Source organism: Nipponia nippon, unplaced genomic scaffold (assembly GCF_047370975.1).
Source record: "Nipponia nippon isolate SJK-2023a ecotype South Korea unplaced genomic scaffold, ASM4737097v1 scaffold_2, whole genome shotgun sequence".
Taxonomy (NCBI): domain Eukaryota; kingdom Metazoa; phylum Chordata; class Aves; order Pelecaniformes; family Threskiornithidae; genus Nipponia; species Nipponia nippon.
Window position 1 is genome coordinate 7,995,001 of NW_028262336.1, and position 15,075 is coordinate 8,010,075.

General features: G+C 47.9%; 1 protein-coding gene, 1 long non-coding RNA gene and 3 other non-coding genes across 7 annotated transcripts in view; 4 read left to right on the forward strand and 1 right to left on the reverse strand.

Moving 5' to 3' along the window:
* Positions 1 to 7,498, forward strand: part of LOC148055636 (uncharacterized) — a 9,222-nt gene extending 1,724 nt beyond the window's left edge. The window contains exons 2-6 of one of the 2 annotated variants that reach the window (XR_015704857.1): positions 2,161 to 2,311; positions 2,828 to 3,042; positions 3,507 to 3,635; positions 4,736 to 4,956; positions 6,637 to 7,498. This is a non-coding gene — a long non-coding RNA (uncharacterized LOC148055636). The remainder of the gene's footprint in view (positions 1 to 2,160; positions 2,312 to 2,827; positions 3,043 to 3,506; positions 3,636 to 4,735; positions 4,957 to 6,636) is intronic. The other variant, XR_015704858.1, reaches the window with a different exon arrangement.
* TRNAD-GUC (transfer RNA aspartic acid (anticodon GUC)) lies at positions 4,120 to 4,191 on the forward strand. The gene has a single exon. It is a non-coding gene; the product is annotated as a tRNA-Asp (tRNA).
* On the forward strand, positions 4,603 to 4,676 carry TRNAI-AAU (transfer RNA isoleucine (anticodon AAU)). The gene has a single exon. It is a non-coding gene; the product is annotated as a tRNA-Ile (tRNA).
* Positions 4,940 to 5,011, forward strand: TRNAD-GUC (transfer RNA aspartic acid (anticodon GUC)). The gene has a single exon. It is a non-coding gene; the product is annotated as a tRNA-Asp (tRNA).
* On the reverse strand, positions 5,460 to 14,829 carry CPOX (coproporphyrinogen oxidase). Of its 2 annotated transcripts, XR_015704856.1 has the most exons (8): positions 14,389 to 14,829; positions 14,140 to 14,283; positions 13,327 to 13,437; positions 12,224 to 12,365; positions 9,665 to 9,883; positions 7,948 to 8,052; positions 7,506 to 7,690; positions 5,460 to 6,000 (listed from the first exon to the last, which is right to left on the reverse strand). XR_015704856.1 is itself a non-coding variant. In XM_009466760.2 (7 exons), exons 1-7 carry the CDS (start codon positions 14,807 to 14,809, stop codon positions 5,913 to 5,915), a joined length of 1,230 nt encoding a protein of 409 aa, XP_009465035.2. In that variant the 5' UTR covers positions 14,810 to 14,829; the 3' UTR covers positions 5,460 to 5,912. The 2 variants fall into 2 exon arrangements, 1 of the variants encoding a protein (XP_009465035.2); XM_009466760.2 differs by lacking the exon at positions 7,506 to 7,690.
* Positions 14,830 to 15,075: the final 246 nt, after the last annotated feature.

A 15,075-nucleotide genomic window follows, 5' to 3' on the forward strand; every position in this document is an offset into this window, starting at 1 on the left:
TATTACAAAGTTAGGTTACATTGGTTTTCCTGGAAAAGGAAAAAGGTCAAAGATAATAAATTTCACTCATTAGAGAAAGCAAAAGAAGACACATATTTCAAACATTTAGTTCTAAGTACTGTATTTAGACAAATATCTGTCATCAGAGATTCACGGTCTTTCACCTGTAGGTTCCTGAAGTAACATTTGAGAGGACAGTGACTTAACTAATTTTTTACTCCAGAAAGCAGAAAGAATTTATACCTTTCCCTAGGCATCCTTCTCATCTTGAAAGACAGAGAAATGTATTTTGAACTATACTTACACAATATCTATACATTATCGAAGCAATACAAACTGTGCTTCTTGCATTTTTTTTGAGTACTGAAATAATTATTTCATAATTTTCTTGGAAAATGGTATTTTCAAAGGACTGAGTGATGAATAACTTAGGAAGAACTTAAAAAAAAAAAAAAGGAACAGGGATAATAATATGGCAGTGTAAAAAGATAGAGGTCAGCAAAGGGGAAGAGCACCTTTGGAAGATACCTAAACTCATGCTGGCTGAACACAGTGGATCTCATTAAGACAGATACAGAATCTGACTTCCTAGGACCTTCTCAGAGCAAGTCAGATGACACAGAAGGTAGACCACAAAGCTGGTCAGCTCCAAATTCTTCTGATGCCAAAGCGACATCAAATCATTGCACATTGTCATTAGAAGCTTTCACAGACAAATGCAGTGGCGAAACCAAGACACTTGCATTCAGTAATGTTATTTCGGTATAAATAGCACATAATTTCATCTGTTCCCTTAGCTTTGTTTTAGACTTCTTTGATCTATGCGGCAATATGCAGCAAAACCTCCTGTATTGCTTGGAAAATTTTAACCTTTGCACATGGTAAGGGAAAAGAGTAGCAGCATGGACTATCGGACTAAAGCCTAGAGACCCTTTCCTAACCAAACATGAGGGCTAAAATCTTAAAGTACGGGCATTCTTAAAGTACGGGCAAACTTCAAAGTGCATTTAAAAAAGGCTTTGAGTTATTGCTGAAATCCATAGTCAGTTTGCAAAACACCTGTTGTCTTGCAGAAAGACACAAATCTTATTTGTCCTAGTGCTATCATGATACTTCATGAACTGAGGTAATAAACTGGTTTCCAGTCTGCTTTTTTTTTTTTATAATAGCCTGTCAGTTCTGAAAAGGGTTCTGACTTGTCTGTTCTTTGTAATTTTCCATTCTGGAAACTAATGTGTCAAGCATGATTGCCCAAATAACGAGCATTTCTTCTTGTGTGCCAATAAGTGAGGATGAGGATGAGCACAGATGGAGCGCAAGACTGCACGGGCAGATCAAACTCAGCAAAAATCAAAGCTTTTAGATTACGTTTCTGGTTTCATGTGTGTATGGCATATAAGATTGCTGGAAAGCACTGCGTTTCATTGCAGTTGCCCCTTCTGGCTCCTGGCATGCAAATTCCCAGTTGCTCTTTCTTTACCGAGCGATCTCCTGCTCCGGAGAAGGTCTTACCCCAGCGGTTGGTTCTCAGTCAGGTTGTTAATGCCGGTCCCCCTGTGCTGGGAATTGCCTTGACGGGTGTTCCAGGGAGCTCAGCATCTCTTTTGTGGTCAAGCAGGTTTTTTCAGTGCACAGCCCTCAAGAGTTTTCCTGGCTTGATGCAAAACTAAGAGAGGCTGGAGAACAAGCCGCTGCTTTACGGATAAAAGTCTGGGATTAACCCTGGTCCCTAAAAAGGTGACCGACCCTGTCTGTCTCTGCACTAAAGGGCAAAGCTGCTATTTTGTTTGGTCTTTGATGTACTTAAATTCCTCAGAGCTAGGACATAGTTTAAAATCTGCCATTGTCAATTATCTAAGTATGTCTTAAGCTTGTGGGTGTCGTTTTGTGTGTGGTTTTTTTGGTTGATTGGTTTTGTTTTTAAGAGGACAACTTATTTTATGGCTGTATTTCTTAAATGTCAGTGAGGATTCAGACAAGCTCAGGGCATCTGATTAAAACTGTGTGCTGAAAATGTGACTGTTCTGAGTCATTTACCCTAAAAATCCTGAGCGACGGTTTCATCGCGAGGCAACAGTGTCCTGTCTGCACGCAGATCAGCTTGTGAACTATTACAGTTTTCAGCCTAGTGTACCGTGGTAAAGAGCGTATGCTTTGCAGGGGAAAATGGAAGCAGGACCGTAGGCGATAACAGATTCTCTCCTGGATGTTCTTCAACAGTTCAGCCCTTTCTGCATGTTTGAAAATGGAGCACATCATAAAAATGTATCGAAGGAAGTCGTGGCTCAGGGATTTCTGAAACTGCTTTTGGGTACGGTGGCTTCCCATTTCTCCCGTTCACAGAACTTAATTGTTGTGAAAAAAAACGTTTGATACTAACACAATTTTTGCTCTCTCTTACTCTTCTTTCACTTCCCTGTTTCTGCAACTGATGTGACTGGAACAATGTGCTTTCACTTATGTTTACTGTTGCGTTTTGCACTCAAGAACCACCAGAACAGGCACAAAAATTCAGTCTGATGAATCCCAGTGTTCAAACTTATTTGGCTGCCAGCATCAGGACAAAAGGGTGCAAAAGCGGAGAACTGCGCTGTTCTGTGTTTTGAATTTAATTAGTTCATTATTCTGAAATCAGTTTACAGTGAGATGAGGTCTACTCACAATAGCGGAAACGTAAAGTAGACCTTACAGCTTCTCTCTTCTCGGACTAGTGTTTTTTGTTATGATGTTTCTTGATCTCAAAATTCTAACAAAATGCTTTAGAAGTGTGTTTGCGAGAGAGCATGAGGCAGACCGGCATTTAAAATCTGTATTCTGCTTATGACAGGGGCTCTCCATCTGGCATCTGGAGTAGTTGATTTGCTTCAGTACCGTTTCCCAGAATCTGTTGATCAGCTTCCTGAGGACTGTGGTCTCTTTGATGGACAAAACCCCACGGTCTCGGAGTCCGGCAGCGTTAGTGACCTAGCAATGCTGCTGAGGGGCCACAAAAGGAAAACACTGCCTGTGGAATTTGGACCACGTCAGGTTTGCTTTTCCTAGGTATATGGCTTTTTGCAGATACTTCCAGGTCTGTTGCTAACTAAATAATTATTTTATATGGATTGCCCACAACTTTTTTTTTTTTTTTAAGCCCCTATATCTCACTGATAAATTAAGCTTTTTAAACTTAGAAGCCTGTGGGGGGTTGTTTCTTTCATCCTCATGCACATCTGGGTCTTTCTGTGCTCTTTTTTGCATCAGGTGTCTCCCATCCTATTCCTTTCTAATTCCAAATTTTCTTACACCAGATCTACGACGGTCTCCTCATACCATGCATTTGTCAGTCTTCTAGTGGCAGCTTTGCGGTATTTTTTGCGGGAATGTCTGTGTTAAATGTTGCCTGGTTTTGAGAACGCTCTTGCATTATCACGGTACATTTATACGCTTTCTCTATACAGCTGTTACCTTTTTTTTTTTTTTTTTGCTTCCTAATATGTTCTTTTTATTAACGTATTTAATGATAGGTGGTGTTAGTGGCAAAGGAGAAGATACCTGAGGAGCTCAGCTTGGCGCTCGTACCAGCAGTTTGTGAAGCACAGGGCTTGGAATTCGATGATGTCCTCCTCCTTTACAACTTTTTCACTGTCTCGGAGGTATTTAACTAACTCTTAAGTATTTTCTGCATTTTTTTTTTTTACTCCATGCCTTGATTTTACAAGTGATCTAATTGGCTTTCCAGCTAGGGAAGGGTTCACACTTTCCTCTTGAGGAGAGGTGGTTTCACCACAGTAGACAACGGGGCTCATCACAGGTGTAGGAAATGAGCCTGTCTTCTCTTTGTGCTGCATTTTCCTCCAGAGCGGCTGTTGCAATTTCAGGGAGAGCCTTGGGGTTCAGACGCGCCCCGGCCGCAGGCCCGGGCTGCCCCGCTGGCTTACGGCACGTCCCTCCCGCCCGCTCCCCGGCCGGGTCGGAGCGGTGGGGTTGGCGGGGGCCCCCGCACACCCCGGCGTAGCCCGTACCTGTACCGGGGCCTTGCGGCACCGCTCCGCTCGCACCGCGGCCGCACCGAGGGCGGGCGGGGGTCCCGCCGGCGGCTCTTGGCGCTCGGCGGGGGGGCAGCTGTCCGCACCCCGCTCCTCGTTAGTATAGTGGTGAGTATCCCCGCCTGTCACGCGGGAGACCGGGGTTCGATTCCCCGACGGGGAGGAGGTGCTGCCTTTTACCCCCGGCGAGCGTTCCTCTTCCTCCTCCTCCTCCTCCTCCTCCCGCCGGAGCCCCGTCCGCGGCGTGGGCGTGAGGGAGGGAGGCGATCGGCAACAGGTCCGGAGCGGCGGGTCGTTTCGGCGGGGCTTCCCCCCCCTCGCCGCGGAGGCGCGTATCCGTGCACGGCCCTGCCGAGCCACTGCGCGCCGCCGGTCGCCGCGGACCGGGAGAGGGGGACGCACAGCAAACAGCAAGTTTTGAGTCTCCGCTTTCGCAGTTCTGGTTCCTCCCGCTGGTCCCCGAGGGGCCCCGCCGGGGCGGTCTGTGAGGAGAGCGGCCGCCGTAAGGGGTGCACCCGGCGCGTGTCCCCGCGAGCGCGTGAGCTGCGGGCACGCGGCAAACAATCCCCAGGACGGCCGGTTAGCTCAGTTGGTTAGAGCGTGGTGCTAATAACGCCAAGGTCGCGGGTTCGATCCCCGTACGGGCCACTTCGTTTTCTTCCTCGGAAGTTTTTAGTGAATGTTCTGGTTTTCTCCTTCTTTTTGAGGAGGAAGTGTCACACGGAAACGAACACGGTAGCCCAAGGGGAAGCTTGACTTCGGTGAGCGGAGGGCAGCGAGCGTGAGCCGGCCCGGCCAGGCACCTCTCACCTCGACCCGGGTGCCAAGGCAGCCACCACCCAAATGCCGGTAACCCGGCAGAGGTGATGTCACACCACGTCCTGCGGGAAGCCCACTGCCTACCACCGCACTCCTCGTTAGTATAGTGGTAAGTATCCCCGCCTGTCACGCGGGAGACCGGGGTTCGATTCCCCGACGGGGAGGATCCCTTTTCCTCAACCAGCCCGCGGGGCGTGGGGGGACAGGACCCCACCCCCCACCTCGCTTTTCCCCACCGGGTCCTCTACGACCCGGGGGAAAGGGACAATGAGTCCGGGGCTGGGAGCAGTGTGAAGTGCTATGGGGAGGAGCCCGGGGCAACACCCAACAGCTTCCTGATCTGTCCCTGACCTTCCTGGCAAAGGAGTTTGCTATCTTGTCTTGATCACAGCTAAGATGCGCAGTGCTGGAAGATTTTCAAAATGGACAGCCAGCCTTCCACTCTCATCAGAGATGACTGGGACCCCAACCCAGAATCTCCCAGTTACCGATGAGTCAAGTCATGCTACCGCAGCACATTTTAAGACACTTTCCCCTTCTCAAGTCAACATAGATAGCCTCAAAAACCACATAGTTAAGTACCACCTTTTTCACAACTTTGTGAAAGCAGACTTTAAGGTTTAAAATCATATCAAAAATTCCCTTTATTCTTTAAAAAAATATTTCTAAAACATCCCAACATTTTCTAGGAGTAAGCAGTGCTATTTAGGCACAGGTAATGCTTTCATTCCACTGGGAGAACACTTCACAGTAGTCTACCATTTTGCAGTCAAACAAATCATTTGAGGAAGTTCTTAAGCATGCACAGTAGTCCTGTGAGGGTATCACCAGTCCTTCACCAGGCAACATCAACAGGGGATGATAACATTAGCTGATCGAGCTTAAAGAATGAGTTCACGTATTTGCAAGTTACAACAAGTCTACAGCATTATTAAGGCACCAGGTACACGTATAAATAGTTATACTGAAACGCCATGCCACAGCAGTTGAATGAGGTGGTTTGCAGGCGTTCCTGTTCTTTCATAATGGCTCAGTGCAAGCAATCCATCTTGTTCACGATCCGTGTCAGTGCACCCAGTCTTTGGGATTGCGCAGAACCTCCAAGATTTCTGCTTCTTTCGAGCTCTCTGGAGGCGTGTGCATGTACTCCCACCTGCAGGGAGGGGGGAAACTCACTCAGACTGCCCAGCTGGCTGCCACCTCACCCACACCAGGCTGTGTTGGGACTTGAGTTGCCTTTTCTGAGGATGCAAAGCTACACACACAGTTGATACTGTCGCATCAAGTAGGCAGATATGGCTACGAATCATTAAGTTCAGTAAAAACAAATAACACTGGAAGGGACAGCAGAAATGTTAGCTTGATCTTCTTCCCAGCTTCTGGAAAGGCTGGAAGAACAAAGAAAGAGCAATGCCCCCTACCCCACAATCCATGCAGGTTTATTTGCAAAGATCTTTTAGCAGTCTCTTGTGACACACTAGTGTCACGAGGAAGATGAGCCACAAAAGAACCCAGACAAAAAGAGAGGGAGGACACAAGTCCTAAGGGAAATCACCAGCTTCAAATTTTATCATTTGATCCTGATGCAATATTTTCAGCTGCCCAGAGCAAATTTTTCCAGAAGCTGGACTGGAAGCACTACAAGTCCTTGCTGAATCTGGGTTTTAAAAACAAAGTTGAGGAGAAACCACTTTTTATTGGAAAGGCAATTAAGAGGCATGACAGAAGAAGAAAAGTGTCCGCAGTCACAAAGGGATAGGTACAAGCTTTTTCCATTTTTTTCTCCTAGAAAGGACCCATTCGTGCTGTTAAGTGAGCTATTTATGTTGATGAAAACAAGCAAAACCAGATCATCCCAGTGATGAAATCAAAAGGTAGGACTGTGCTACACCACCGGGTGAGGGACACATCTGGTGTTGGCAGTGGGAGGAAGCTATATGGTATGACCAGGACTGCCTTCATGGTTAAGGGGCAGCAGGCAAAGGTCAGTTGTCCTAACAGAGGGAGATCACTAATGGAGTCTTACAAAATTCAGGATAGGGCATGTGCTACTCAGCATATCTAAAAGCGATGTAAAAAGGGGTATGAACAGTAAACGACAGTTTGCTGATATTGCAACGTTAAGCAAGATCGGTTAAAACCTAAAAAGGCAGTTGAAAAGAGTTCATATCGAGCCAAGCAACTGAGCAATAAAACGGGAGGTGAAATTCACTGTTGACTGAGCTAAAAAGTGATGCACACAGAAAAAAGTTACATACACGTTGAGAGATGAGTTAACTTTTATTGCCCAGAAACGATCTTGGCGTCATAACAATTCTGTGAAAAGGCCAGCTCAATGCTTAGCAGCAGTCAAAGCCAGCAAACAGCATATTAGGATTATGAAAGGACTAATGAACTAAAACATCATTATGCCACTGTATGAGTCAGCAGCACACCTGCATCTTTGCTGCACATACATAGCTTATGTTGTCTGTTCCTTATCCCCAGTTCAGAAAGGGCATAGAAAACTTAAGCCTAGAGAAAAGTGGCAAATGTGATCAAAGGTATGGAACAGCTACTGTACAAAGACTAAAAAGAGGGGGACTTGTCAGCCCGGAAAACAGACAATGAAGAAACCAGAAGCCTGAACAGGAACAAGAATAAAATCTGGCTACTCACTGAAAAGTCGAATGAAGTCATCAGGTGCGAAGAGAAAGCAAAGAGGCCCTTCTTCACACACCACACAGTTAAACTGTGGAACTTCCTTACCACAGGCTTGTCAGGACTGCCATAAGCTCACATGGTTTCAAACGGCTACTAAACAAAAACCCATGGAGCGAGCAGGGGAGATCCATCAAGAGGTGCTAAGCACAAAAAATACAACTCTTTTTTTTTTTGTCAGAAAATATCTAGGCTACATTCTACATATTTTTATTACTACTGGCAACTGTGCCAGTGTAGCAGACCAGAGAAGCATCTGCATGTATTTGGCCACTTGTATCAAGCGTGAACTAACCACTTTTAAAGAGACTGGACACCAGGACAGAGCTTTGATTTAATCCTACCAAGTATTTTAATAAAAACAGTGCCTACCTGCAACTCCGCCTATCTATGTCCTTACCTTGCAGTCAGTGGCAGAGACATAAGAATGCTTTCAATTCTTGATCCTGGTGTCAGGAGGCCAAACTTTGTACCTCTGTCATAAACCAAGTTGAACTCCACGTACCTATGGGGAGCGAAGAGATGCAACACAAAAACAAGTTTATTATCAGAAGTTGCTTGTGCCTTCTTCAAGAAGGTGTCAGAATGAACCCTGGTTTGGGGCCAACTGTTCTCTAGCATCCTCGGCATAGGAATCCAAGCGTGACCTCGCCACTCCGCAAAGCCTAGGAAGTAACAGATGAGAGCAGACAAACTACTCATGGAGAGCATTCTGCATGGTGCTATACTAGCTTACTTCTCCTAGGCCTCAACCCTGCTGGCAAGCTTGACACCAAGTTTAGCTTGGTTAAGCTGGTGGTGTCAGACATAAGAGGAGCCTTAAAGGAACTGGAAATGACCACAGGAAAAACTCTACCGTGCAGTCCTCCATGCTGAAAGCCACATAAACAGCGAGGTCAGAACAAGATTTTCTGTTTCCTGGGGAGAGTTGAAAAGCAGCAGAAGTCAGACAGCTTCATAGTGCTGGCTGGGAGTTGTAAGTGCCAGAACAGACAGTCTTCTGCCCCCAGCACAGGAACAGAGCAGTGGGGTAATCTTAGTAACCAGTATTGAGGTATTAGTACTTAACAGAGGTACAGGAAGGGAGGAGCACTTATCTATGTGCAGAAATGGAGAGCTTAGCCTAGTCCAGGAACCTGCAAACAGATCCAGGGAAATAAGCAGGCCTCATGAGCCGGTCCTGGCTGCAACCTAAAGCTATTCCCCCTTATAACCTTAGCAGGATCCTGAAAGGCCAGCACTCCCAGAACAGCCTCACCAAATTAAGCACATGTGCTTATTTGAATAATTGCTGCAGGCCAGTGATCTAAACTTGAACGCTTAGGCCTTCTCTATGCCACTCACAGATTTCTTTGCAGAAAAGCAGAAACTAAAGACTCCCCAGTTCTGCACAAAGCACACGTCTCCTCATTTCTCCATATGCTTACACAATCACATTAACAGTTGTTCATGTTAATAAGCATCCTCAAAAGTCTTTTAAGTTGCTGTGCCTTTGGACCATGCCAGAAAAACAAAACCCCTCTGTATCTTTATCCCTTTACAAAGAGTTCACTGCGTCCTCATTTCAATGCCAAGATCAGAGAATAAGTATGTATGTAAGAAGCTGACAGTACTCTTGGGTACAGATATGTCATGACTTTCTGGGGTTTAGCTTCATTACTGACTAGGAAGCATGACTCTTTCACCCTTATGTTCCTCATGTCACGGGGCAGTCCTGTATCCCGCATCACTGGCCTGCAGGAGAAGGTGGGATTCAGGACACCACGCACCCCTTTGCCTGTTACAAAGCAGCAGCTTCTGTTGGTTTTTGAAGGAGTTGCAGAGAGACTGTGGCATTTTGTATGGGTTGCTTGTGCTGCAACAGGGGAGAGCAAGGGATACAGACGAGGGTGTGCTAGTACCTTTTTTGCACCCTCCCCGGCAATCTGGCATTGGATTTCAAAAATAGTTCTGTATACAAAGATGTTGAAATTCTCTGGCGAGCTTTAGAGCACTTATGCAAACTTAGCCCACACCACAACAAGACATAAACCCTGCAACCATGAAGAATTAGCTTTTTTTTTTTCTCGCCAGCGTAATCCACTTTCCATGTATTCTTTTGCTCCTTCAGTACTCACCGTCCTCTCCGAAGCTGCTGCCAGAGCTTTTCCTCTGGTGTGAAGGAGTCACAGCAGTGCCTTTTCACAATGGGAATGTAACAAGGCACAACAGCTTTGGCGCAACTCTTCACAAACTGGAATACTTCCTCCTTGGAGGGAGAGTCCACGTCGTCAAAGAATATGCCTCCAATCCCTCTTCGCTCACCACGGTGCTTGATATAGAAGTAATCATCACACCTAGAAGAGGTAGCGGACAATTATTAATATGGTCCACAACAGTCAAAGAAACGAACGGAACTCCCAACAGTTACATGGCACAGGATGGCGCTAGCGAAGTACTGATGAAAAGTCAGCGTCTGCAGTGCTGGGTACGCACTGTTTCACTGACTGCTGAGAGCCAGGATGGTACAGCACCGTCCGGAGAGCACTCCTGCGTTGGCTTACAGTAAAAGTTCTGATTAAACGGTCTCTGCAAAGCTATGTATCACCGCACACATAACACTCAAACACCGTGGCAGATGCTTCCACGTGGAGTGATCCAATCCATATCCTCTACTTACAAGGAGAAGGGACACCTAATTTCAAAACTTCACCCTAAGAGCTTTTTCTAGATTTCATTCCCAGAATTACACATAGATCCAAATTATTTGTGCAGCTTTCAGATGAACTCAAAATAAACTCGGAAGACAATTTCTTTATTCTTTTTGGCATTCCAGTGAAAGAACTGCTTTTCTGCATCAAAACTAAGAGAATCTATAAACTCAAGACCAGATAAGCAAGCCAGGATCACTTAAGGAAAAAATCAAAAGTGAGTCAGCCTTCCCTGGAAAAAGGCTTTTTAATAGTAAAACTTGGAAGACGGAGTCATTCTAGCAGTGGCTTTTCATGGCTCATGTTCAAGTTTATGAAGGAATAAGCACAGCTTATCCTACAACAGGGAGGCAATTAATCTCTTTTGCATTGACTGGGAGTATGTAGGTGTGCAATTACTATAAATTAGCTGATTCATTGTATCCACACCCTATCTCGTGTATAGTTGCTCGCTTGGGCAGCCGTGCTCTGCAAGTCTTCACATGGGGGAGAAATGGAAGGGAAGTAAGAAGCAGAAACCATCAAGAGCAAGGAAACCCTGCCTTCCTTTAGGACTAGTTTTCCATGCACGTATCCACCCACAGTTGCTGTTCTCAAACAATATAAATGGCATCGCCACAGCGAGAGAGACGTGGAGATATAACAGATAACCTATGCTATTTTTTTATTCACTGGGATGATCAGCTTTTTTTTTTTTTAATAGCAGCAGGAAGAGTTAGGAAAAAAGGGTGAGTCAGAAATGCAAAAAGAGAGCAAGCTGACAAAAGTCTTAAAGCTAGATCAGAAAGACAGCATGGTAAACATAAAAAGAGCTTTTGTGTTTCAGAAAGGTGGGAAAAGAGGAATACTAATTAGTAGAAGCTCAGAGGAGATTCACACTGGTCCGGCAGTGAGAACCGCATGCCCCTACACAGCTGCTGCTTACAGCAAACACTCATGCTGGGACTGAGAAAACTGCCTTTGTCCATGATGTACAATTAGTCCTCCCCTGAGCTGCCCTCAGGCTAAGAACAGGCCTCCTTCTCTCCGACCCCCTGCAGCTGCCATCACTAGCCTACCTACGCTGCAAACAACCTGGCCGTTAAGGCAGACACTCTGAACTACCATGCCAAAATTCCTCAGAGAACAAGACTATAGTCTTAAGGTTATAAGGTGTGCTTCTCTACTAAGGGGTTCACAACCAAGCTACAACACCCACTTTATCTCCTGTCCTCAGACAAGACCTGGTAGCTGACAAAAGGGTAACCCCTCCTTCCTGGACACCACAGCTTGTAGCAGATAGGATTATCAGACACGGAGCAGCAAGCCCCACTGAGCAGTGAAGGATCCCATCACCTGTATCTCTCAGCTCAAGAACATTCAATATTTGCATCTTTAGAGAACACGCTGTTGAACTCTCAGTGAATGTGTCACTGGAAAAGAAGTACAGCTCCATAAAAACTATTAAGCTTCTACATTAAGGACAAGCTCCTTTACCTACCTGGCAAAAAAAAACCCCAACCAAAAAACAACAACAACAAAAAAAAAACAGGTAATGAAGGTCAGACTGAAGGCAGAAAAACTGGAATGGGATTTTCAGAACTGCAGCGCTGGCCCAAGAGCTCACATTAAAGTCATGCACATTTACCACAGTAAGCAGAATCAGTGCGAGTCCATGGGGCAAAAATCTTGTCCTAGTTTAACACCAGAGGCGAAAAGGAATTTTTGAGTTGCCTAGCGAAGTCTGTGGCTTACAAAACCTTGTAGAGTCAGCTTGGTTTTTATTCAGGCTATAGACTCATGATCCTAGCTGTCAGCCCTCTGATCTGAAAAACTCAGGCCTCTGTCAATAAGAGATTGTTTCAGACTACATTTTGTCCCAGTGCACATTTGCTGATTTTCATCTGATAGTTTTCAAAAGGCAGCAGTACTGTTCCTAGGGTACACTTAACTGGCAATATCCAGTGCTCCCACAGAAGGAACCCAAGCGCATCTCTCCCCACATACCACTTCTTGTACTTGGGATAAAGCTTCAGATCATGCTTGTCACAGGCTTCTTTCAGAGTCTTGTGAAAATGAACGGCGTCCTCTTCATTCAGGTAAGTTGGAGTGAGGTCAGTCCCACCACCGAACCACCACTGTTTAGTTCCTAGAGGAGAGAGGCAAGGAGCAACGTTTTTCTTTCAAACTTCCAAACAGAAATAGATTGCTAGTGATTCACCAAGAACTAACCACTACTTCTACAATACAAAACAAAATCATTATTCAGTGGTGCTCCTAAACATCAATCGTGAAGAATTTGTGTTCGAGGTAGCGCGATGACCAGTGACTTCAGGAAAACACAAAACAAATTCCAAAGCAGTGAAAACCATTTGTTCAGTATTTTGGACCGCTGACCCTGGCTACAGGAGATCAATTTCACAAGATGGGCTGGCAACCCCTATTCAAGAATCCAGAAACGTTTTGCTGCATGCCAAAGAAAGGAAACATCCTTATTAAATCCAAGGAGGTAATTGCCTAGAAATGATCCATAATGCTCTAGCAAAATAACTGAAAGGAAACTCTCTTTGAGCTTCTGACAGTCCGTACGCTGTCACAAGGTACGGCCGGGCTCTCGGTGTTAGACCACCTAGCCTAGAGCCCTGCTTCTCACAGCGGCAAGTTGCAGAAACTCGGGAAAAAAAAAGGCATGGAGCGATGTTTCGGACAGTATGTCCTCCCAGCTTCTGAGACAAAGGTACACCCTGACCAGAATGCTCACCAGTCCTTCACAGACCTTTCTTCTACTAAATTCTACACTTGTTTCTTTGAGTATGTTTTACACTTATTTATAACCTCCTACACTTCAACTTAAGTCTGAAACCCGTGGCGTACGCTGCAAAAAGTAAACTGCAAACACCTGTACTGTACCAGACGCACGCACCACACTCTTTACAAATGGACAAATGAAGGCCCAGAGGTTAAGAGATCCAGTGCTACACAACAGACTCGTGGCACAGCTGGGAACAAAACTGGGCCGGTTCTTAAACTCTTCCCCCCGCCGTGCGCTCACGCTGCCTTCATGCAGAGTCATACATTTCATACGTGCTTCATTAGATTAAAATTCTTACCGTCGGCTTCTTCAATTTCGAAATATCTGTAGTTGAAGTGCATGGTCGGAACATGAGGGTTCTTTGGATGGATAACAGAGCTGACACCCATGGCACAAAAAGGCAGCTTCCCTAGACAAAAAGATGCACAGGCAAAAAACTTCAGTTTTTCAAATAACTTCATTTATTACCATTTAAGGAACATCACTATTTTTCCTTAGGTTCCAAGCTACTGTTCCAGGACAATTTCTCATGTTGGGTCACCATAATTATTAACCAGTGTGCAATTTACTTCTCCTCCACCCATGTGGGTGCACCTAACTAAATGCTTTTTTTGGTATTTGTCCTAAAATGCAACGATATGTCAGAGCACCCATCAGATGAAGACTGCCTAAAACATAAGGCACTGCGAAGGCTTCCCGCCACCCCCAGACCTCCGAATGACCCTTTGCTCCACGAACGGGGGTGGAATCCTCCGTCGCCTTCAGGTCTTTTTGGTTTCCTCCCTCCACCTCCTTGGTACGCAACTCCTGCGCTGTTTCACCATTGAGCTACAGCGTCATTACTGAGAAACAACCCGTGCCTACAGTGCATTGCTTAAAGCAGTGAGACACAGGGAGAGCCACCCGGATACCTCGGTTTTTTAGGGATGTGGAAGTCCACCTGCCAGGCTTACCGGCTGGAAACCACCATGACACAAATGAAATCTTCCCTGAGCGCTGATCGGTCCGGCCTTCCTCGCGTTCTGCTCAAAGGCCAGATTCGGCTGCCCCAGTACCCGCAGGGGTGAGCGCGCCCCGGTCCCCCAACCCACCTCCCCGCCGGACTCCTCACCGTCCTTGGCCTTCAGGGACTTGCCCCTGCTCCGCATCTGCCGCGCTGCCTCCTCGGACAGGAGCCCGGAGACGACGGACACGTTCACTCCCGCCTTCTCGAAGACCTCGCCGTCCTGCAGCACGCAGCTGATGCCGCCTCCGCCTGCCAACGCCAGGGTCACCCCGCGCCGGGGCCGCCGCCGCCGCCCCCCGGGCTGACCGGGCCCGGGCTGACCGAGCCCCGCTGCCCCCCGCCGTTCCCCCGTACCTTCCTTCCTCTCCCAGGTGTCGACGGCGAAGGCGGCGCCGGGGTCCAGCGCGGCCAGGGCGCGGCACACCTCCGCCTGCGTCTCCATGATGAGCAGCTCCATGCGGCTCCGCAGCTCCCGCCGCCGCCGCCGCAGCTCCCGCAGGCCGCTCACCGGCGGCGCCATGAACCGCCGCCGCAGCTCCTCCTCCTCCCGCTCCTCCTCGGCCGCCGCCATCGCGGCCCACCGCCACAGCCCCAGCCCCAGCCCGCCCAGCGCCCCCACCGCCGCCAGCGCGGCCCGCCGCCCCCCCCGGCCCGCCGTCACCCCCGGCGGCGCGGAGCCCAGCGCCCGGCGGCCCGCCGCGGCGGCCAGAGCCAGGGCGGGAGGGCCGCGGGCGGCGCGGGCGGCTCCGCGGAGCAGCTGCGCGGCCGCCGCCATGCTGGGCACCAGCGCCTCGCCGCCGGCGGGGCGGGGCGGGGCGGGGCGGGGGCCGCGCCGGGGCGGGGCCGGGCCGCTCGGCGCGCTATATAAATACGTGTTTACCGGCAGGGATATATGTCTGTGTCGTTACGCCAGAGTTAGTCCCGGCGTGGTGCTGCGCAGCGGTGCAAGGCCGTAGGCGCCCGGCCGGCCGCTCCCGGAGCTGGGCTGGCGCCGCCTCGTGTCGGTGCGGCGCTGGGGGGGGGGGGGGGGGCGTCCTTGCG